This window comes from Neltuma alba, unplaced genomic scaffold (assembly GCF_004799145.2).
Source record: "Neltuma alba isolate B1F8T4 unplaced genomic scaffold, ASM479914v2 tig00007765_pilon, whole genome shotgun sequence".
Classification (NCBI taxonomy): Eukaryota; Viridiplantae; Streptophyta; class Magnoliopsida; order Fabales; family Fabaceae; genus Neltuma; species Neltuma alba.
In genome coordinates, this window is record NW_021634860.1 from 32,803 (window position 1) to 57,375 (window position 24,573).

Below are 24,573 nucleotides of genomic sequence, written 5' to 3' on the forward strand. Positions count from 1 at the left end.
CTGAATCACATTTTATGCCTCACGGACTACTGACTCAACTCACTTCTTATTTATTAAACCGACCATATGACTCCAAAGTGAATGTCCACTCACATTCCACACTGATTATCACTTTTATCTTGTGTTTACCATGTGGTTCCTTCCCCCACCAAATATACAGATCCGATTATACTTCACTTACTAACCAATACGACAGTACTCACCTAATCATTATCTTGCTCTGTGAACTCCATAATATATGATCTATGATTAAACACACTTTAATTTCCAAACTAAAGCAGACACCAGTTGATGAATCTTTTACGGCCCCTGTCCCTTTCCTCCAAGTTCCTTTTGTATGCAACCACATGAGACATCCATTCCTCTCAGGCGTTCATCAACCCAAGTAATCAATAAAACCATAGTTATTCACCGTTGAATGTGTATGTATTCCAATTTATTTAGAAACTCAGTATTCTCTATCACACCCCATCAATTGATACATATATTCAGTTACTGGTATGCTTGCGCCATAATTTTTGCCATCGTTACTAATACTAAATTCCATCCATAAAACCAACGTTTGTTACCAATACCACAAAATATTAGACATTATTGATCCTGGTCTTCTATAGTCTTACACATATACATGCACATGGCTTGCTCAATGTCGCACATGCTGCTCTGGCCTAACGCCACTTGAGCTAAGATCACACTGACTTGACTGCTGTCGCTAAGGCAAAACAGATTAAACACAACATAACACAACTAAGTTCTCACACATTGCCCTCATGGCCAAAATAGATGAAACCTAACATAACACAACTAAGTTCTAACACATTGCCCTCAAGGCCAAAATAGATGAAACCTAACGATTACAGACCAAGGATCATCCTACGTTTCATAAACACAGCACCACAGTAGAGCAACAATGTGGCTTCAAGGCTTCTCCTGTTTAATGATCTTAACAGGCCTCCATTCAACGTTCTCCTGAGAGTCCTTCAGCCCATCCAGTGATTTCATCTTCAACCCAGCACTCTTTCTTGCTGTAACCTTCTCTTCCCTTTATAAGTTGCGATAGGGTAGGCCTGTGATATGGGCATGACATCAAGCACTTCAGTATCGTCCCCCTTCTGCTCATCATTGACTGGTTGTGAATCAGCAACACCACTATCCTCAGGGGTCTCTTCTTCCACATGAACATAATTGGATTCCTTGACACACAAAGTGATCAAGTCATTTCATATATAATTCTGACCCAAAAATTTTAATCAACAGATAGTAATATCACCTATTTCATTTACCTCTTCAGGAACTTCCTCAGTTGTCTCCCCAGCCTATGTAGAAAACGAAGACCATTCAGTTTCACAAAAAAATAAAACATCTTCCTTGAAATACCAACAAAGAATTACATTCTTACCCTATTAAAGTCCTCCATCAAATTAACAATCTCAGTATATGCAGAGACTGAGATGCTAGAGTGTGGGAAGTCTATGTTGTACTTGTTAAGCTTAATCTTCAATAGCAGCCTCTTCCCTACCAAACAGTCCAATTCATCCGGAAAATCATACCCTCGATCTTCCTACAAACACAAATCTCCGAATATTAGCATCACAAATCCAATCATACTGGACCAAACTCAATGATTAATAACTACTTTCTCTAGCTGCAGCTTCATCTCATTAGCAGTTTTTCCCAGAAATTGAAAGGCCAGCTTGTCAAAGAAGACCACCGTGGCCTTCCCTGAGTCATCAGCAACTGTATAGTGAACCTTCAGCCTGCAACATTCGAATATTAGACACTCAAAAGCTCCAATCACAATACCTCTTAAATAACAACAAAACCAAAATTAAACATGCATTACTTGGGTTCAAAAGTCTGGGGCTTCCTCCTACATGGTGTGTTCAAGCAAACCAACCTCCCGGATTCAGTCTTGGACTTACTGCCACACCTAGCACACCCAAGATAATTCCAGCCATGCCTGGTGTCAACCTTCAGCACCGTGCACTTAATTAAGAAAAAGTCCTCCTGCATGACATCCATAGTTACCTCATCATCAACTTCAAAATGGGTATCTAACTCTCTGAATTATTCACTTACCACACCCCGATTTTCTATCTCAGAAATTGAAATCAAAGGATGATTAGCAAGCAAGCTTCTCTCAGAAGCATTCACGGCCTGAGATGGAGCGCCTGCAGAGATCGTGCTGATTGTTGGTGAAGGCAATGTCTTTGCATTGTCACAACCACATATTTCTTGCATTAGCTTCCTCTGCTTGCAACAGAAAAAACATAGCACTGATAAATGACAACCAATACCTCTGAATGAACTGCTTCACCTCTGGAAAATTCATATTAAAGGAGACCTTAGTCGCATGAAAAGAGCTGCAGACTTCAGGCTTCCCTGCATTTTTTTTGTTGAAGTCTAATTATTAACTAAAAACTAACCTCACTAAACACATAACAACTAAACCAAACTACTATTCTAAGACTCACCGTCCTCATCAAATCCAATTCTCCCTAGCTGAATGAGGATTACTATGGGAGCTTCCAGCCTTGTAAAGTCAGTCATACAGACCTCAGTTGCACATTCATCAAACAATACACATGAAACTGAATTTTCCCTGCATTTCACAAAACACGTCAAGTTTCTTCTCACACCTTCCACCAAATAACAACCGCATATGCATCAAATATTTACATAACCAGACTTCAAACTTTTAGTTTAAAAACAATATCCATCGAGTAATAACCATACAAGTTGTCAGATAAAGTCAGCCGCACTCTATTCTTGACTTCATGGTTCACGCGATATTCTTCCAAGGCACCGATAGAGGTGACAAAGCCAATGACATCTGCACATGATTACCAAATGCATTCAGTACCTGACCCTCTGTCTACATTCGAGGCAACCAAAATAATCATAAATAAAGTTATGCTTAATATAGTTACCAATCAAATAGTCAATGTTGTTTTTTGGTTCCACCTCCAAGATTTCAGCTATAGGGAAAAAGTTATATGAATATTCAGGAATTGGTGCATTTTTTTCCTGGATATATGTCAGCGCACCAAGGGTAATCTTATAGGGATGGTTGGTAGCCCTATACTCCTTTGAGTTGGCTGACACAGAGAAATTAGCAATGAAGTAGATCCTTCCCTCCAAAGGCCTCTCTTCATAAAGATCAAACACACTCTTGTTCATGACCGATGCTTGGATTCTTGTCCCCTGCATATCATGCAAATCCACATAAACCCTTTACTGATTAGAAAGGAAGGAAATTAAGAATCCAATTGAATAAATCAAACATGACATCTACTCATCTACATGATTATATCTACCCCGCATTTATTTTTCAGCTGACAAAACTAAACACCTCTACTACCCCATCGATTACTTATATACTACATAACTATATTTCAAACCATATCTAACACGACAATACCTCCTCATCAACCAGCAACATTGAAATACAGAAGACCTCATCAGGAGCATCCTTGTTAAACACATTCCATCTTCTAATGACACGAGCCACAATCCTCCATCTATCAGTAGAATCATCAACCTCTCTCAGCTTTGAAATCTTCAAGGTCGACATAGTGAAAGAGCGGTGTTTTTTTTCTTAACCAACACAGGCCTCTGCCTCTCACTGGTCTCTCTTCAAGCAGCAGTGCCGGTGAGGAAGCCTGCCTATGGAGCTCCATTTATAGAACCACCTACGTGAACAACCATACTGACATAACAACACATGACAGAAAAATATATCTGACACTAACACTATCATAACTTGCAAAAGTCAGACATCGTGCACAACTTTCAGCTCATCAAAACAAAAGAACGCAGCTTAACTGACGGCACATCATATCCCCGCATAGCCTTCATATCATTAATATCATCTTTTCAAGACCATTCATCATGTCCATCAGCAAAGGATTTCCACACATAAAGTGACTATTATTTTTTTTAGTTTAAATTTGAATGTATAAGCATAAAATCTCTTTACACCCTTCTACCCGCCAATTCTGCCCTCACGACCTCATTTCAAATTATGTTAAAATAGATAGCTGTGTATTGACATTAACCCCTTTATAACACCGAAAGCGTTTTCCTGTAACATTTACACGACCCATCTCTATTTCTTATAAACCCGTGTCTGACTCTAATGCATAGATGACAGCACTGCTTCCTAACACATTTGCGGCAATGCAAGAAGTAATAACAATCCTTTGCAGTTACCCTATCTAAATCACTTTTGCATTGCTTAATACACAATCAGGCCAAAACATAGCGGCATCAATTAATATCATAAATTATCATTTATCAATGCCCCTTTTTATTGAGCATGGATTAGTATTACCACTTCTTTCATTTGATCCCACCACTATTATCCACCATGCACCAAGTAATAACTGTCTTGCTTCATATACCACGCAATTTATCAGCAGACTTCTATCAGGACTTCTACACCCCCATGCTTCCTTGGCACCATCTTGCTCTCACTTACTCTTCCTCTTGAGACACGTCATATCTTCACCACCAACACTTTTTGCTCTGCAACCCATTGTGGTGCCAACTAATCCGCTCACAAACCAATGACCTGTCACTCTGCTGCTCAACTTACCAATCTTTAAACTCACACCCCTCCTAACTTAAACAATCATACCCCTATGTTCCTTCCCAGCACCCTGCCTGTATGAAAAGACCAAACCTTCATGCCTTGTGAAACAACAAAAAATATCCCCTCTGATTTTATCACAGGCACCTCCATATTTTGTAGGCCTATAGCAACATAATCACACCGGCCACCATCAGTCCCCGCCTTCTTGAAATGCAAAAACACGTACATGTAAGAAATATATACTCCCCACTGTAAAATCATTCTTAACTTATCACAGATCCTGGCTTGTATTTATTTAATCCCACAACGCTAACACAAATCAAATACTACATTGACAGTCCACTGCTTATTTGTTTATTTGATCCTGGCTTGCTGCCATTCATACACACTCAAACCATTCATAACTATTACCTGCTTTACAACCATATAATGTTTTTATCCAAATCATTATCCCGACCAAAGTAGCCTAAACACACTTTATCCCAAAAGATGACTGCAAATTCACTTTTACTTCCCAGACCTGTCATCCATCACACTCGCCATACAGCCATCAAAACCTGCTGCTTTTACACTTAACTGACCGGCAAAAGGACAGAAGCAGCACCACGAACACAAAATCTAACCACCGCCAGCCCCCTGACACATTCATTGATAAACCCACACGGGATCAACCAAAGTCAACCAAATCACTTTAATCAGCTCACATGAAAAACATTGACTTTCTCTAACACGTTATCAAAAGCAACCCAGCCTTAAAAAGTGAAAGTAACAGCCAGAACTTGCAAAAAAGCTGTCTTATATCAAATCCTCACTCCCAACACGCATGCTGCATGTATCTCCGAGACATCTAAACACCATCACCATTTTGAACAACCATCCAGAAGACACTGACTGTGTAGATCAATTCGTAACTTGCTCAATCTTTCTTCACCCATTTTACAATCTCTTGACTGACTTAATTTTACAATCCCCATGCTTCCTCTCAACTTCTTTAGTTACCGAAACTAAAGGTTGCACTCTCGTCGTCATTTTTTGTCTTCATTCCTCTATCCTTGATAGCACAGGCTTACCATTATTACAAGCAGGACAATCGTACTACCGATTATCCTCCTAAATTGTCTGACACAAGTGATAGTAATTTTTTTATCATTCATCAACCTCCTGATGATAGAGGCCATGTGTAATCTTCGGTTGTTCTAAGTAATGTTATCCAATGTTTAATTCAAAAACAAAATAATGAGAACCCAAAGTGAATTCAAAGCCGACAATATCATGGAGATACCTTTTTTTATTCACATGTTTTAAAGCATTAATATCATGGAGACATCTTTTTTCCATTCATTTCAACTTGCCTTAAACGACTACTCTACCCTGCAATATTTGACCAATTAAGTCGTTCATTTGCAACTCATATTCACAAAAATCTAATTTTATCGCATATCTGGACCTTTTCCTGATTTAATAAATACCCTTAATAGATAGAAAATAACAACTCATAACCAAAAAATGTTCTCGTATCTGACAAGGCTCTTTAACAATATACCTATGTGGATTCATTATCACACGGCATGACCTTGGATCAACCAAGAACAAAACGCTCCAACAACACAAGATTTTGCTTATCACTGGGCATACACTTTCCACCCTCAACACACCATACATTAGTCAAAATATCCAAAACAAACATCATAAGTGCCTACAACACTATAGTTAAGTATCCCCACAAAAACATGAATGGCCCACACCCATATACACAGTCACCCCTCATTAAGCCCCTTGACTAACTACAGTACTACAGCTGCGCCTAAATTCATCTCCTCCCCGCAGGCTTCAGTAATTTCCTCCTCAGAGGTATGGTCTCGTGAAAAACAGGATTCCAGAACACCCTGGTTGCATTCGTGTAGTTGGTTAATGAGGCTACCCCTGAAGACACAAAAATTAGCTAGATCAGAAATGCTCCAGTACTCCTCGAACTCAATTAAATGGTTGCAACAAAATACACAATATCCTTACCTTCCACTCTCTTCACAAACGCGTATTGCACAATATCTACACATATTTCATGCAATCACTCCACATTCAGCATATTTTCAACATATATTTCCTGATACAACAAAACTAAACACAAACCCCCTAACACCTATTAAATCATTGCACTAACCTCTAACCCGGTATTCAGGATAGATTTCCATCTGAATGCTGTCAATGGAGTTTATCTTCAGAGACCGACTTGGCAACATATGTAAGCGTCGTTGAACAACTATGTTTGGCCCCAGCACCATGTGATAGCTGCTATGAATCCCTTCCCCATCATACCGCACCTCGAAATTCCTAATGTAGTAGATCTTCTCCTCCTTCAGCACGTTCCCGTAATGCTCAATCATGTCGTCCCCATCAAGTCTAAGCAACATCCTCGTGCCCTCAAAACACCAACCATAAAACAATTAGTAAAATCTAATGCAATGCGACAAAAGGAAACTTCATAAACAGAACAAACCAACTACGACCAGTAGTGACACACTAACATTCACCGATTAGATATAAAAAGCCAACCACAAACCACAAAAAAAATCATATATATTTAAATCCTCACCTCCTCATCAAACACAATCATGTCCAGTAAAATCAACACCTTCAGATAGCCACATTTGCGGTCGCATACGTCAAAATCGGTCCTCCAGAATACTCTGTCTACCCTCACGATCACTCTCCAGGAATCCACCGAAGGAGCAACAATATCAAGCCTCTCGTACTCCCCCACCATCTCTAGCAGGTTACTGACTCAACGGCAAACTATATGACTAAGAAACAGGGCTTACAAAACAGGGACTCTGGCAAAAAGCCCTTGGAAACTGAGGACTATGGAAGGGAAAGAGGAACCGACTTGCACTCTTGAAAGAAGAACAAACGTCCTTACAACGCATCACTCCCCGCCATATTTAAAGAGTAACCATTAAAAATCGACCCCTCTACTCCCACCTACCAGGAAAAAAAAAAACCTCAACTGTAATAAATATGGCCTCCCAACAGCAAACATAAAACACACACAATTAAAGAAAGGCACAAAAATACCACGATGGACCCTTCCTCAACTGCAATAATGGAAGTTTCGACGACAAAGTTCTCGTACCCAAACCCAATTTTATACACGAACCACGTAACTCACTAACTATGGTCACCATTAACTACCATGCACGCTTATTTAAAAACCACCCAAGTAACCCATCACGTATAGCCCCCAATTACATCCGGAACACGTAACCTCCATAATAAATGCATGGCTCCAGCAATGACCATCGTGCACACAGCCACGTAACCCAAGCCGGTACTGTTCACAAGCCGGTACTGTTCATAGCACAGTAATATGTGAGATAAGCTGCTGAGAAATCACAACCGGCTAATACAGCCACTGATTTTTATTTATTAGTTATGTTGATCTTTTAGTTATATTTTTTTATGGTACAACGTGGGATTATAGTATTCATGGTCATGTTGGAATGTTTCCTTTTTCGTTTAAAAAGAAAAGAAAAGAAAACCCATTTCCTTAAGCTGTAGCGCATTCGAAGCCCAAAATGAGGTAAAGCCATTGCAATCTCGGCCCGGGAAAAAAAAAAAAAAAGGCGAACGCTATTGTGCATTTGCTTCAGTGCGGATTTTTCTTTGGCTCGGAGAGACTGGAGCAGTCTGGCAGAGCATTTAGCAAGAAGAAAACTTTCTGCTGGTTCCTATGGTCACTTCCATCTCTCTCGTCGACGTGCAGAGCCGAAGGTTGATACAAATTCTGGGTTTCCTTAGCTTTACTTTCATTTCTGTCGAACAGTTTCAATCCTTAATCTTTCTTACTTGCCTACCTTTTATTAGCTCGTTGAGTGATTTCGGTCCATCAACTCGAAACTGCTGTTGGAAAGCTTTCGGATTTATGTGATTTGGTTCATGTCTTTGCGGAATTCTTTATCTCGCTTTCCGGTTTTTCCTTGTAACCTTCATTGATTAATTAATAATGAATTGATTGATTTTCTTTTTTTGCTGCAAGTAATTATGAATTTCGGATTAGTGTGCATGCTAGCAATTGGATATTTTTTACGACCAAGTAACATGATTGTCTTAAGTTCTTATTAGAAAGTTTATGCAAACACCTTAGGAATTGTATTTTTCCTTTTCTTTGTTTTCTTTTTTTCTTTTCGTTCTCATTTTCAGCCAAATTATGGATGTAAACCAGAAAGGAAAAACGGGTGGGGAAGCAGTCTCCCTCACTTTTAGGTTTATCCTGCTTTTAGCAAGACTTCTAGATTTGGAATGTTTAATTACCGATGAGGCTTCTGATAGGTGCCTTTTTTCCTCATTGTTATTCCGTAGTAACTAACAGTAAACTCACCAAAAATCTTCAGTAGCTTACTGATTGAAAGGTCTGACCTATATGTAAGCAAGAATGGGCCAAAAGTACCCATAGCCACAATTATGCTTATTGCTGATCAATATGTTAGCAATGGTTGTTGGAAGACCATAGTAAGTAGGTGACTCATTTGTTTCAGATTTCGCTGGGGGAGTTGAAGTGGACACTGGAGTTTTGCTGGCGTAAATGGCACTCAGAACTCCGAGTTTACTAACAATGGTCCGAGCTGAGGCCGCAAATTTTAATGGTCTACCTCCTCCTCGCTCTTCCAACTCAGTGCCTCATCTCTCATTCACGAAGCCATCTTGGGTTGTGAGGACAGAGTCAAATGTTCGGAAGAAAAGAAGAAAGAAGCCAGATCCTCCTTGTGTAGTCTGTGAGGGGAGTGGAAGGGTTGATTGTCACCAGTGTCATGGAAAAGGGAGGACAAACAATGTTGATTCAGAAATGCTCCCAAAAGGTGAATGGCCAAAATGGTGTAGGACTTGTGGTGGAAGTGGCCTTGATTACTGCTCCCGCTGCCTTGGGACTGGAGAATATAGATATATTATGGGCTTCCATTTCATGAAAAAGGACGAAATTCAATCCTAAGAAAACAAGTCTTAGGTTCAATATTTTTTCTTATTATTTTGCTATTGATTAGTTCTAGATTATAGAGAATGCTACAGTGCAGTAAATTATTATGAAACTCCACTAATGTATTGCCTCGAACTTCTTTTGTAGAGCCATGTGATCGTTTCGTGCTTGCTGGTTTTCAGTATCTGAATAAATAATATAATTAAGAAAAATGCTATATAAATGGACTAAATTTGTTGTTGCTAACAAGAAAAGCCCAAAGTCCATTAATCTATTGTGAGATGTACACTTGTTATGTTTTCCTAGCACTCAAATAAGATGGTGTAAGACTCTGTGATGTACATGCTTGGCCCAGGCATGCTACTGTTGTTAATGTCCATATCTTTCATCTAAATGACTAACATCCATGGAATAATGATGAATTTTCAACATCTAGGAAGATCTTAACAATTGACAACCCACCAAGATGGCTACTTATTTCCCTTTTTGTCTATGATTGCCACTCAAAGATCAAGTAAAGGACTTGACACTTTTAAAATTTTGATTTTTATGTTTCTTTTTGTTGTTTAAAACTATGGTTATTCCACTTGTGTCTCTCATTGGAGAGTGTGATGGAGATAATCTTTTAGGCTAGTTGATTGTAATGGAAGTGAAGGTTCCTGCATGCTAATGCTGAAGTAATGGGGACGAACAGTTTGTGACTGTGGCTTACTTTATGTATACTTTATATTACATGATTGTGAAGGCACTCGCCTGTGAGCATCTACTCTAGTCAGGTTTTCTTTAGAGTCATTGTACATAAACAGATTTGGACCATTCCTCTCTTACAGGTCACTGAAAAGATAATAGTTTTAATTTGATATTTTCTCTGTATAGTTTAAGATAGCTGCTATATTGTGATTCTTTAACACTATTAGATGTTCCTTACAAATATGGAAATCTTTGTTGCTTTTTAAGCAAGTGAATATATGGGCTTGGTTTAATCCTTCAGGCACTGGCGTTAATCTGAAATTTTTCAGTCCACCCCCGGAGTACTACCATTTAAAATGCAAACAAATGAAGAGAGTAATAGACCTTGCCTAGCTGACTCTTCTCTACAGTGGAGTCAGTGGCAGTTGCTTGATTCACTTCTCCCTACTGGTGGATTTGCTCATTCTTTTGGCCTTGAAGCAGCAGTTCAGTCCCACCTGGTGTCTAGTCCTGATGAACTTAAGACTTTTATTATCCATGTTTTGGAGAATACTGGAAGCTTACTCCTTCCCTATGTGTACTCAGCTGCCTTGTCACTGAATTTGGAAACCTGGCACAGGCTTGACAGAATGTTGGATGCTACCTTAACCAATGAAGTCAGTCGAAAGGCATCAATCTCGCAAGGATCTGCACTGATGAGGGTGGCTTCAGCCATGTTCTCCGAGACTCCCTCTCTTAAAACCATGAGGGATACTTCTCTTCGGTCAGGGTCTGTATGTTTTCACCATGCTCCAATATTTGGACTTATATGTGGAGCACTTGGATTTGACATTACTGTTTCTCAGAGAGCTTACTTGTTCATCACAATGAGAGATGTAATTTCTGCTGCAACAAGGCTGAATCTGGTGGGACCTCTTGGGGCAGCGATGTTGCAGCACCAGATTGCACCTATAGCTGAAAATATATTGGAAAAATGGTTGAATCGTGCGGCAGAGGAAGCATGTCAGACAGCTCCTCTGTTAGATGTTGTGCAGGGCTGCCATGTCTACTTGTTTTCTAGGCTGTTTTCCTCTTGAAAGGCACGAAGAGTTCAGCATACTTGACACTTCTGAGCACTCGGAAGTGTGAATGAAAATTGCAAAAGGGGCGCCCATCTAGTTTCCTTGGCCTTACTGTATTGATTACTATAATTGTTTTGAAATTTTGATCAATGGTCACTTTTCACCTATCTCCTGGCTTGTTAATACTCTTTATAACAGTATTACTCTTTGCATTCCCTGGTTATTTTTTGGGTCCATAGGCTATTTCACATTAGAGATTTCGTACCTGGCATTGGTCTTGGAAGCATGGATATAAGGAATAACAGGAAATGAACACGACGAATTATAGTGTAAATCAAAACTTCGTTTGGTACTTGTGGTTTTTTTTCCTCTTTGGGGCTACAGTTTGGTGCTTGTAGGTCATTGTGTCCTTTTTTTTTTTGGGGGGGGGGGGGGGTGGATATCGTGGTTCGTTTTATGACGTTGCAAAGCAGAGCGTCCCATCTTGTGCTCAAAGTCGAAGCCGATCCAACGATAATGACTGGGTTGGTCTATTGGGCCTGATGACCGGCCCAATTCAGATAAATTAGACATTTACTGAAGGCATCAATTTGTCCATAGAACATTTTCATGAAATTTGAATCTGATGAAAAGAGCTAATTTGTCGCAGCATGGTAAATTAAGATTTAAATTCTTGTTGAGAGATGTTTTCATATTTAGTGTCTTTATAAGCGGCAGTATCTCAAATAAGATTATCTCCAATTGAAAGATACCTATTCTGAGCCAAAAGAAAATATTTTCGTAAAAATAAGAAGGTTCAATCACAATGAAACATAAAACAAGAAAATAAATGAAAGAAAAAGGTAAAGGGGACTTAAGTCTATTGCACCATAACTTCTCTAGCTCTCAAAATTTCTTACAAAAAAAAATAAATGTTTCATTTTCAGGCATTTCATGATTTCATTCGGATGACTTTGCATTTTTAACCCGTCAAAGGATTTTAGCCCCATCAACCTGCTTTCTGCTGAGGAACCAATCCCCACATCTTCTATCGTGTCAATCAAAACATAAACAGTATTATTGTTCTAGTCTTAAACGTAAGAAATAGATAATTAATTTATAAAAATTAGTTTATCTAAGATATTAGCACTTTAATAATTTAAAGCATAAAAAATATATGCGATCAAAGGAGATGGTTGGAAAAATTATAAATTTGACAAATAAAATGAATTAGAATTTTATATCGAGAATAAAAAAAACTCTCATTTAACTCATAGTGAAAATCACAATTAAAGAGATGGAATTCCATATCAAAAGTACTCAAAAATTGAAGAATCCAATGATAGAAGATCCTTTGAGATCTTGAATTATAAATCTTTACACAATTTTAAATTTTGATTTTTCGTTTTTCAAAATTTAATGTTGAGATTCTTAATGCAATCATTGTCCTTATGAAATATTTTATTATAATTCTTCCTAGCATATATTTAAAATTCTAGATGTACACGTATTCACTATTTAATACTGAAGAACCAGTCATAAATAGTTGTACTGGAATTGGACCATAGTGTAATCTTAGTTTTGTGTCTTACAGGCTGTATCCAATGAAAATGATGTAATCAAAGTTAACTTAAAGTTTTATTAAAAACAATACCACAGAAATTCAATTTTATATATTTCTATACCCAAGCAATAAAAAAGTCTTCAACCTTGGTTGTTTACTTTATTAAATTCTCTTGAGAATTATAATATTAAAAAAAATCGATCCAACTACCCATACATATTATAATTTTATTTATCTCTTTCTTTTATGTTCAATTTCCTAGGATTATTTTTTTTTTTTGGGGGCACAAACGACATTTCAATGAATTGTTAGCCACGCCCAAATAATTATTTATCCTTGACATGAAATATTCTACGTAGACTTAAATTTGATTGCATGTTATTGTCACCACCAAACTTTTAAAAAAATGTTTTTCAGAAGAAACTGTGATGATAATGAGGATGAAATTCTTTTATTATTGTATTTGAAATTGGTGTCTTTACCATAGTTGATTGACTTAAACATCATATGTCAGTTGACCTTGACTTGCTCTTGTTTGGTTATAGGACGGCAAAGGAACTTCAGGGTAGTCCTTGATGATCCTGAATTTTCCCAGAAAAATCTTGCTTGGTTTCATCACAGGGAAGGAAACAATATGATCTCATGGTAGTTAGGTAGAATGGAAAAACAATAAACTCTTTCTAATCTAAAATGCAGGAGTTGGATAATTAATTTATAAAAATTCTGAAAAATTAATTAAATTAGTAGTTTATAAAAAATGTGCATTAATTTTTTTGAATTGTCGTTTTCAATCATTTGTATTAGACTACTCTCTTGATGAAAAACCTTTTTTTTTTTGGTGAAATGATGAATTTTTTTTTAATATGCACAATTAATGGGAAGATTTTAAAAAGAAATTATAAATCTGAGAAATAAAACAGTAGTAATGCCTTGGATGAAAAACTTCCTTGATATGTTATTTTTAATCATTGCACTGGAGAGATTACATGGTGATCAAATGTTTGTATTGAAAACTATTCTGATTTTAAGATAATTTAATAAATATGAGTTAAAATAAAAAGTATTTTTAAAAGCAAAAGTTGTTGTTGTATCACTAAATGTTACTCTTAATTAAATAACGGTATAAAAAGCTAATAGTTAATAGATATTATAAAAAGGCCTTGTTCCCTAAATGAAATTTAACTAGTTTGGTGATCTTGGACTTTGCGAGTTAAAAATTCTCTCAGTTATAAATAAGGATTAATAATTATTCTAAGCCAAAAATTACTTTTTTATACACTAAAAATTAAAAATTCATTTAAGACAAATGATTTGTTACTTACTTTTTTTTATTGGGCCAACTAAATGATTTCCTTTTGACCAAAAACAAAAAGAAAATGATTTCCGTGCATAAAATGAAAAGGGTTCATGCTGAACTTTGCAAAGCTATATAATTAAACATGTTTTTTTTTTTTTTGGTAATCATATGGTTTTAGATGTTTTAAATTTTAAGTCATTTGCAAATAAAAAGTAAATAAATCTAAAGTAAAATTTAATGAGATTTTATATAATTTATTTATTTATTTTTTTGCGACAAACTTTGGGACAATTCAAGAGGCAACTTCGCTGCAGCAGCGCAGCGACTGACGCTTATAAATTACCTTGGAAAGTGGAAATTCCAATTTACAAAGGACGCGCTTGCCGCTTCATCCATTTTCCGGATTTCTTTTAATAACTTTTTTAATTTACAGAATTGGGAAAAATTTTAAGAGTATATAATTCTAACGCGCAAAATTTTTTCCTTGGACAACTCTTTGCTGATTAGTGATTGGAACGACCAGGTCTCCTTCTGCACTCTTTACTTTCTCTCTCCCCTTCTTCATTCGGGGCTTGGGATTTCCCATTTCTATGCCTCGAATCCTATTCTGTGTTTAGATTTCTCGTCTTTCATTTTCCTCCCCAAATCCTTTGGTAAGTTTATCCGATTGATACTGAAAAATTCACGCTTTTGATGGGTTTTATTTTCCATTTTTCTGTTTTGCTGTTTCTCCCTCTATAGATTCCGTGTAAGTATGAAGTTCGTCTGGTCCTTAGAGTAAACGGGTTTCGGTTAATTTGTTTTTGGGTTTTACAATTCCCTAATTTGAGAGTTTTGTGCTATGGTGGTGATGATGTTTCGTTCTGGCTGGGCTTTTCTCTTAAAATTTTCAGTTAGGGTTATTTTATGCTTTTTTTCGATTAATTGTTGGACAAAATTGCTCTTGCTGCATTCTTGGTGATGACTGAGCATAGAAGTTATTTCTGTCATTGAAGGCTTGAAGCCCTTTGATCTCTTGGTTTGTAATTTTGTTTTTCAGACTTATATTCCCATTGAAGGAAAATATATTTTCATTGAGTTTTCTGAGAGAATATGTACGGAATATTTAATCTACCATAATCAGGGACTGGAGCTTCTCTTTATGGCGCTCATTGGGGGGGGGGGGGAGTAATTGTGATTTTTGTGGGAAGATATCAGATATGATATCGAGCATCTTATGTAACTGCTTCAGTAATAGTTGAAGAATGAGATGTATTTCACTTGTTCTCAATATGTTTATGGTGTCCAGCGATCAGAGGCATATTTTACCTGTTGCCTGTAGATCAGGTGTTGACAGTCACTGTTCAGTCGGTTGGAAATTAGGTGGTAGGAGATGTAGATGGCATATCATTCATTTTCCCATTCTTTGTTCTTCCGTTTGAGATTTAGTAGCTAGTTTGTTTATGTAGTAACTAGAGACGTTTTCTTGAAGTCTGAGGAATGAATCACACTATTTCTTGTTATGGATTTTACATTATTATGTTGTCATTTGCGTGCAATCGGTTTAGACACTTCCTTACATTTATCTTCTGAACTGTTTTATTTTGGGCCTTACAAGAGTTAATTCTTATGGAATCTACTATTTGAAAAATAAGTTTTTAAGGGTCAGAACGCTATTTTGTAAATATATGCGTATCAACTTTAGGAAATTGGTGTGATTGGAATAAGTCACTGGCAGAGCCAATCGGCATGTTGCTTCTTCTGTTCTTTTTTCTGTGATTGATGTTTATTGACAAAGCTTAATTTTGGATATATTGGGATTTCAGAAGCCAAATTTTGGATGAGTAACATTTAGGAGCAAATTTTAATTTTTAGAAGCTGGTGAAAGAGAAAAGATGTCAAGTGAAGCAACACATTGGTGTTATGAGTGCAGACGGCCAATCATACTTGAAGGGAGAGATTTCACATGCCCTCATTGTGATGGAGGCTTTGTGATAGAACTTCGTGAGGTGCAAAGAACAGAACATCTGGAAGATTTTCATCAAGTACCCGATATCTTTGGTGCTATTCATGCTGTTATGGGGAGGAGATTTCCAGAAACAAGTTTTCTAGATTCAGTTGATAACATCATGAGGCACAGAATGGCTGGACGAAACCCAAACTTCGATGTGAGAAGGCGATCTATAGCTGCCATGGGTCCTGATCAGAGCTGGGGTGTTATTAGTTCTGGTCCTTACTTGATATTTCATGGCCAGGTTCCTGGATTCACTTTGACTAATGGCATCCCTAGAGGCGGTCCTAGGCGTGTTGATGTTAGTGACTACTTTATGGGGCCTGGGCTGGAAGAACTTATTGAACAACTCACTATGAATGATCGGCACGGTCCACCCCCAGCCTCGCGTTCTTCAATTGATGCAATGCCTACAATAACAATCACACAGGCTCATCTTCGTTCTGACTCTCACTGTCCGGTTTGTCAAGACAAATTTGAACTTGGTTCTGAGGCAAGGGCGATGCCATGTAGCCATGTTTATCATTCTGACTGTATTGTCCCTTGGTTGGTTCAACATAACTCATGCCCTGTTTGCCGTGTTGAGTTACCACCACATGGACAAGTTAGTCCTCATGCTAGTCGTAATGTGGGAGGAAGTAATGCAGAAAGCACCAACAATGATAACCTTAGGGAGAGAGAGCATAGCCAACAGAACCAAGGAAGGCGGAGTCCGTTTTCATTTTTGTGGCCATTCCGTTCTTCTAGCTCAAGCAGTAATCAATATGCTGAGACTAGAGGAAGCAACTCTTCAAATAGTCGTGACCAGAATAATGGAACGAACCATGGCCGATGGCACTTTGATGAGTAAATCTTCTTTTCCTCTCCTTTGTTGGTATTAGTTACTTCCTAATAATGCTTTTGTAAATTAAATGAGATGGGGAAAAGAAATCTTGGAAGATTGTAATTCAAAATTTCAAATATATGCAAGGGAGGTGGTGGTGGATGGAAGCCCGTGAACATCACATTGTACATGTATTGATGCTCGGTGAGTTGAATGAATCTGCAGCTTTCACCTGCTATTATGCAATTTGGTTGTTGTAATGATTGCCTATATTGGCCATTTGAGTGTGGGATTGCTGGTCCATTTCAAATTAACCATGATGCTGGGCTGAGTAAAGCACTGGAAATTTACTTTGCAGGAATTTGAGGCCTTTCTTAATTGCTTTTAAGGACACAAATAATTTGCTGAGATGATTGGTTTATCATTCTGATTGGTGTTTCAGAAATTTGATGCAGTTGCATTGTGCTTGAGAAATTCTGTCAGTGTGCTTAGGTATGTGTTTGGCATGAAGGAAATTTTTGGGAATGAGGTGGCCAAAACTTTCCTGTAGGAAATCTTCCTGATCTCTCCGTTGATCTTGAGAATATTAATAGATATATAGAAGTAGCAAGAAAATAATTTTATAAATGAACGATGACTTTCATATCACGCTTTTTTTTCAAAAAAGATTATCAGGATAAATGTTATTTATTCTCTTTTGGATCAAGGTTATTGGAAACGAAAATGCAAAACTGTTGGAAAAAAACGTACGGCAGACGTGTGGCAATATGTTTTTGGTCAAGAAAGGTAAGAAGAGTGGTAAAAACTAGAAAGCCAAGTGGTGAGTAGAAGAAATATTTTTAATGACATGAAGAGACTAAAGGGGTGTTTGGGCATCATAAGAAGTGCTTCTCGGAAGTATTTATTTACAAATTGAAATAAATTCATTCATATATTTATTTTGTATACTGTAAAAGCACTTTTAAAATTATGGTTTTGATTTTATCCAAACACCGTCTAAGTATTGAAAGAGAAAAATAGATTTTGTTTTCTATTATTTAATAATTTATATTTTTTTGTTTCAAATGTTACAGCTAAATTCAAATAGGAGTTTTATACCATCAATATCCATGATCTTTTTGAGTGAATATCAGTATCAATTATGAATAATTAATGATTATAAGAAAAAGGATGAAATGAGGGGTAAAATAGTTGATGGGGATTGGGTAGCATGGGGTGATGCATAATTTTGGGCTTTAGGGCCTTCGTCACATGAAAAATAGCAACAAAAAAGAAGAAGGATCAAATTGCAACTTTCAAGCTTCTTGCATGGCGACACAGCCCAAATTCTTGTGGTCCGAGAAACTGATAAAACCAACATTCTTGTCTTTGTATTACAAAAATCCAGGCTCAACTAATTTAGAGCATTTCTATAAAGATTCACATTTTTTCTGTTAAAAAAAAAAAACTCTGGTCTCTTTCTACAAGACCTAATTTTGAGGGGTATACAGTTGCTCTTTTTAAAACCCTTTTTGAAATTCTAGAATGATTTTTGTGTTTTTCTTTTGTTGCCAACCCCAACTAAATGATTACGGGTTGGATAGGCAACAAGGAAAAAGACAAAAACAAGACAGACCAACTTATTGGCATCCATGAATTTCAAAACGGCTTTACACAAAGGGACAGAGGGATCGGTACAAAACCTTAGCTGACATGTTTAAGAGTTTTTCAACCAGCAAATTAAACGCAATAATAATGGAAGAAACATGACGATCTATGTGTTAAATTGGAATCTTTTGGGTTTGGTAAGGACTGGTTAGCATCTCTTGGTGACAAGAAGAAACAACTACTTCAATTGGAATCTGAAGTGAGAACTGGGCAAGTAGTACAAAGGATGATATATCCAAAATAAAACTTGACGTGATTGGCTTTGGTATTAATTCATGCAACACCTGAGGCTACCATTCTTATTCCAACTTCCATTTTTCATGTTGCGGCGGTGTTACACTCCACGGCTTGAGAAACTCCAAATAATATTCAGAGTTTCAGATATCAACTAATTATGCACTACCTCTAATGAGGTCTTATAATTAGAACTACAAAACCACAAATGAGGCCTTTCTTAATTGCTTTTAAAGATACTAATAATTCACTGAGACGGTTGGTTTATCATTATGATTAGTGTCTCAGAAATTTGATGCTATTGCTGTGCGCTTGAGAAATTGTCACACACTGTGCTTAGGCGTGTGTTTGGCATGAAGGAGGATTTTTGGGCGTGAGGTGGCCAAAATATTCCTGCAGGAAATCTTCCTGATCTCTCAGTTGATCTTGAGAATATGAACGGATATAGAAATATCAAGAAAATAATTTTATAAATAAACAATGACTTTCATAGCATAATTTTTTCGGGAAAAAAAAATGAAATGAGGTAAAATTATCAGGATAATATAATTTATTCTCTTTTGGATCAAGGTTACTGGAAATTTATTAGTAGGTGATTTGTGATTTGTATGTGTTCTTTAAGCCTGACAACATGTCTTGGGTCTGGTGAATTTTTATGACCCAATTCACCCAAACTTCTTCTATGTAATGGAAAAAAAGAAAGAAGAAATCTAGACTCAGTTTAGTGCATCTTTATACCCATTGGGAAAATCAGATACACGGAAGGGTCTGATATATTTTTATACATTAAAAACAGCTAAACATTGAACCTGAAGCCTTCACTGAAGACCCATGGCTCTTTGTAACGGGCAGGCCAACTAATTGCCTCCTTCGGGAGAAGGAAGTGACGCCAGAGCCATGGCTACGAGCTAGCATTTCCAAGGCCGGCACGCTATCGTAAAGTACTCCTCCGGTCCTTAATATAGGACCCAATTGGTGAGTTGGTTTTGGTCCTAAATATAAGACCCATTTCTCATATTTATCAATTATCTCTAAATTACCCCTATGGATACCCTTTCAACCATAATCAAGTAGAAGAGAAAGATGAGGTATTAAGAAATATGATTATGGTATTTTAGGAAAAACGTGTCATATCTCTTATAATTAACTAACTTACCTAACTTCCTTAATCTAATCAAATTAGCTAAATGGGTCTTATATTAAGGACCGGAGGAGTAATAAATTTTGCAACAAATGTTCTTAACATGCAAAAACACAGATTTATATATTATAGAAAAACTCTTATTTAACAGAAAAATGTATTTTTTCCCCCAAAGAAATGACGTAAAAAAACACACATTTATAATGAAGTTTACAGAATTATTTATGATTATTTATAACTAGGTGTGTGTGTATATATTTGGGAAAATCCCCAAAAAAAGACCGTTGAATTTTAAAATTCCAAATCAGGAATTATTACAAAAATATATTGTCATTTGTTTTTCGAGTGTAGTCATTTTTTTTACAAGTGTTATAACTAGTATTGATTTGAAATTTTAAAATTCAACGGTCATTTTTTTAAGAATTTTTTGTATATATTTTCCTGTGTATTTTACTCGGAGACTAAAATAAGGTTCATTGTTATGTATTTATAAATAGTACTGCAAATTTTATATTTTTTAATTGATAATCATATATTGCTTATTTATATTTTTAATTTTTCTATCTATCTTTCCTGATTGTCAAACCAATTTGTTTCATTTCCAACCCTAGCTTGACGTTTTATCCAAATATGCAATACGTACACACACACACACATATATCCATGCGTACAGATTAGGGCTGATGATGCTTGTTCTTTTGAAAAGGGTCTGGATAACTCCTCGATTGTGCAAATAGTGTCAAGCAAGCACCTCAAATTGACTTGTAATGGCCAGCGCCTTGAGCTATATCTATCATCTATATATCTATATATATATATATATATATATATTTGGATATATCCTGGAAATATAATTTTTCTGTATCATTCAAGTCAATCTGTAAGCTGTGAGTTAGGGTTTAGGGTACAGGTCGAGAAAACCCACTTGTAGGCCGGTTAACTTTTAACCAACCCTAACACGTCTTGGCGGATTGTTGAGTTGGCATGTTAACCTATCAATAATTATTTTTTTAAATAAAATATTTTTTGATTTTTTTTATATAATATTAAAAAAATTGAAAATTTGCTTTTCTTTGAAATACTTGATTAAAACTGCCAAATAAATGATATAGACTCTTTTTTTTAATTTTTTATATGGGATATAACATAATAACATAATTATGATAATTAATAAAATAAAAAAATTAAAAAAAACGTAGGTTAGCTCATACAATTGGAGACTTTTGGTGGTGCGAGATAAAAATGTTTGTTCATTAGGTAGTTGAGTTTTAACTAATCTTAACTCGCAATTTTTAACGGAGTGGCAGGACCACATTGCGAGTTCTAACTTTTGCTACGGACAAACGCGCCATGTCGTACATGTATCATCAAACTGAAGCACATCCCACGCGTCCTACAAACTCGCAACCGTCAGAAACTTACTTGCCATTAGGCATTATTTAGGTTACAAGGACATTGGTGGCAGTCTTGTATCTCTAATGTGTTGGTTTATTCCCATTCAAGCCTGACTACCAATGACCTTGTAATGGCCTGAAAGCTTTTTTTTTTTTTTTTTTAAATAAGTACAGCAATCTTTTTTATTAGAGGTAATTATTTTCAAGACACTATTCAGTATTAAATATGAGTACATCTCTCGACAAAAATTCAAACTTTAATTTATCATTTTGTGGGGATTAACCCCTTTCAATAGACCTAATTCACATCAATAATGGTATGAAAAATTCATTGTAAGTGAAAGATTATAAGTTCAATCCCACACTCCATGTAACCTCAGATTGTTAAGGCTTGGCTCTCTAATTAAAAAAAAAAAATCAGACCTTGTGCGCGTACTAGTTTTTGTCCTAATTTTACATTGACCCCCGTCATCTCTTCTGTCTTCTCCTATAAATCGTTTGAGGTAGTTGCTGACTTGGTAAGCTCCAATGTGCACAGTCAAACCGCCATGGATTCATTTATAAAGATCTACTGGTACTGTTCAAAGTCAATCCCTTGCAGTATTATGAACGAAAAGAAATAAACTAAAAGCACATCCAGCCTCCTTACTGAAATACCATAGAAATTCCCAAAGTTTCAATGGACGCAGAAATTTCCAACGATTGATGCGACTCACAACTGCCCTTTTGTTTTGGGAGAATTAGAACAGAAGATCTGTAGAAAAACATATTCAGTAAAAAGGATCACAAAAAGTAGAATTATTTTAAAGGACCAAATGTTAAAAATATAGATTTTAAATACCAAATTACCCTTGTCCCTTTCCTTATTTCTCTCAGCAATTCTTTTGCTCTTGTTTTCATTCGATGGCTTATGCACTCGAAGAAAATTAATAGGACATTCAGAATTATTTATAAATTATTGTTCAAAAGGTAACATTTAGAACCATTTGTCACTATGATCCGAAGTGCAACGTTGCAGACTACCAAATTATCCACCGCCTACTGATTTCCAAAACTTATATATTAATCAATGTCTACAGAACATGTAAAGATCCTAAGGTCAGACTATAAAATTAATTACAATTATACACATGACTTGCAATTGTAGAGACACAAGGGGAAACTAATTCTTATTGCTTATTTCTTGACAGGCCGAGACAATATTAATGGTCGGTAAAATGATCAAACTGGCGTCAAATAGATCACAAAGCAATCACTAGTAGATGGTAAGAGTTTATAACAAAATGCGTAGGAGCCTTTATCATTATCGGTGAGTTCCGAGGGTTTTCTAATTCTATGTGAAGTGGGGTGTAAACCAATGAGAAAGAGAAAACTCACTAACTATCAAATAATTGAGAGAGAAAATATAGAAGGATTAGTTACAAGCAATTGAGTCTTTCTAAAATTATATTTTAATGTGTGGTCCTTTAAAATAATTCTAATTTTTATGATTTTTTTACTAAATATTTTCTCTACAGGTCCTTTATTCTAATTCTCCCTTTTGTTTTTTCCAATCAAGTACTCATCTTTTTATTTATTAATTGCCTAAATCAGGCTTTGAATATTTCGCAAATACCACTATAACTTTTATTATTTGTTACTTGTAGGAGTTTTTCACGTATTAAATAGACGAAATTTTTTATTTTTACCCTTATTAAGGAGGGAATTAAATATTAGTATATTTTTTCTCACTTATTTCCTCTCTCTCTCTACCTTTATTGTAATTAATGAAAGCATAATTGCAAATGAAGCATTGAAGAGTGTACAAATAACAAATAAAGAAGATCAAAATTTCTCTCTATAAGTAAAAAATAATAAGGACTGGATTGGTATATTTTCTTGGTTATAAAACCTTTCTCAGGTTAATAATTAATACCGTCATTAAAAATTTGAGCATTTTACTTTGGGACCTAGCAAGCCATATATAGCAACCCTTCCGTTTTTTATAAGATCCAAATAACTAGATCATGGATAATAAATAAGTAGTTAAAATTAGTTAAAAGCAATAGATAGGTTAGAAAAATATTTATATTTTCAAATATATCCTTTAAATAAATGAGAAAAAGGATGAAAGAGGATATGTGGGGAAATGTGATAAGAGAAATTATTTCAATGAGAGAAAATAAATAATTAGCAGCAAAATTGAAAAAATTACATTAAATGTTAAAACAAACACCAAATTGAAACTTACAAAATGGACCACATTCATTTTTAAATTTAAAACTTATAAATATGACAAGGGGGAGTATATGCCTGCCCACATGGGAAACCTTGTCTTTCATTAAAGATCTATATATCACTCTGTTTTTATATATAAATCAAGGAGAAAAGTTTCTTCCTAAATATACCACTCTATTTTTATTTATAAGTCACTTATATTTCAAACCCGTAAATCCAAGAAATGCATTAAGTCAGCATAGATAAAATAAAAAAAAAGTCATTAACTACCCTACAAGTGACTTATAAATATGAACATAGTGGCAAGTCATGGGTAATTAATGATCTTTTTTAGTTTTAGCTATATGGAATACAATAATAAAAATAGGTAAGATAAAATGTATGACATATTTATTTTAATACGTTTTTTTGACTGGGGCAAATTTAGAGATTTTTATCAATTTAATACATTTCTTAATATACAAGGATAACATCTACTTACATATAAGAACAAAGTTTGATATTGGAAGCCTTCAACATCTCAAAATTTTATGCCTTTTGGTGAACAAGCTTTCAGGAATTATACCTCCATCTATTTCTATTAATTTGAATAGATTCAGAATATTAGTTCTTAATCAATTATTTGTAACAATATGAGTTGATTTTCTTAAAGCATCATTTTTAATTATGGCTCCCCTTGGACGGAAGCCCTTGAACGTGCGTAATCAATGAAAATACTTTAGAAAATGAATTATAAATTTGAAAAACAAAATAAATAAGGTCTTATATTTAGAACTAAATCTAAATTCCAACTGGCTCTTATATTAAAAATGGTATAACTTCCCTCATCAAGCTCTTATTTATTTGAATGTATGACTCCATATTTTCCTACACGAGCGCACAGGTGTATTTTAAATTCAAATTAAGAAATAAAAACACTCATTCATAATAAAGTTTACAGAATTATTTATATTACTTATAACTGTATATATTT

At 35.7% G+C, this 24,573-nt stretch overlaps 4 protein-coding genes across 7 annotated transcripts; 3 read left to right on the forward strand and 1 right to left on the reverse strand.

The window, feature by feature from the left end:
• Positions 1-1,004: 1,004 nt before the first annotated feature.
• Positions 1,005-3,574, reverse strand: LOC114753198 (replication protein A 70 kDa DNA-binding subunit-like). Its single transcript, XM_028941860.1, has 11 exons — positions 3,422-3,574; positions 2,931-3,204; positions 2,737-2,833; positions 2,475-2,602; positions 2,345-2,382; positions 2,080-2,250; positions 1,898-2,007; positions 1,637-1,757; positions 1,400-1,561; positions 1,284-1,316; positions 1,005-1,193 (listed from the first exon to the last, which is right to left on the reverse strand). Exons 1-11 carry the CDS (start codon positions 3,572-3,574, stop codon positions 1,005-1,007), a joined length of 1,476 nt encoding a protein of 491 aa, XP_028797693.1.
• Positions 3,575-8,281: 4,707 nt separating this feature from the next.
• Positions 8,282-11,404, forward strand: LOC114753195 (urease accessory protein F-like). Its single transcript, XM_028941857.1, has 3 exons — positions 8,282-8,362; positions 9,127-9,593; positions 10,555-11,404. Exon 3 carries the CDS (start codon positions 10,610-10,612, stop codon positions 11,327-11,329), a length of 720 nt encoding a protein of 239 aa, XP_028797690.1. The 5' UTR covers positions 8,282-8,362; positions 9,127-9,593; positions 10,555-10,609; the 3' UTR covers positions 11,330-11,404.
• Positions 9,174-9,578, forward strand: LOC114753199 (uncharacterized). The gene has a single exon (XM_028941861.1). It carries the CDS (start codon positions 9,174-9,176, stop codon positions 9,576-9,578), a length of 405 nt encoding a protein of 134 aa, XP_028797694.1.
• Positions 11,405-14,657: 3,253 nt separating the features above from the next.
• LOC114753194 (probable E3 ubiquitin-protein ligase RHC1A) lies at positions 14,658-17,324 on the forward strand. 4 transcript variants are annotated; one of them, XM_028941853.1, is made up of 3 exons: positions 14,658-14,677; positions 15,960-16,990; positions 17,115-17,324. In XM_028941853.1, the coding sequence occupies exons 2-3, from the start codon at positions 16,029-16,031 to the stop codon at positions 17,140-17,142; spliced, it is 990 nt and encodes a 329-aa protein (XP_028797686.1). In that variant the 5' UTR covers positions 14,658-14,677; positions 15,960-16,028; the 3' UTR covers positions 17,143-17,324. The 4 variants fall into 4 exon arrangements, with proteins under 4 accessions (XP_028797686.1, XP_028797689.1, XP_028797685.1 ...); XM_028941856.1 differs by having other exon boundaries at positions 14,660-14,677; positions 16,009-16,990; XM_028941852.1 differs by lacking the exon at positions 14,658-14,677 and adding an exon at positions 14,764-14,807.
• Positions 17,325-24,573: the final 7,249 nt, after the last annotated feature.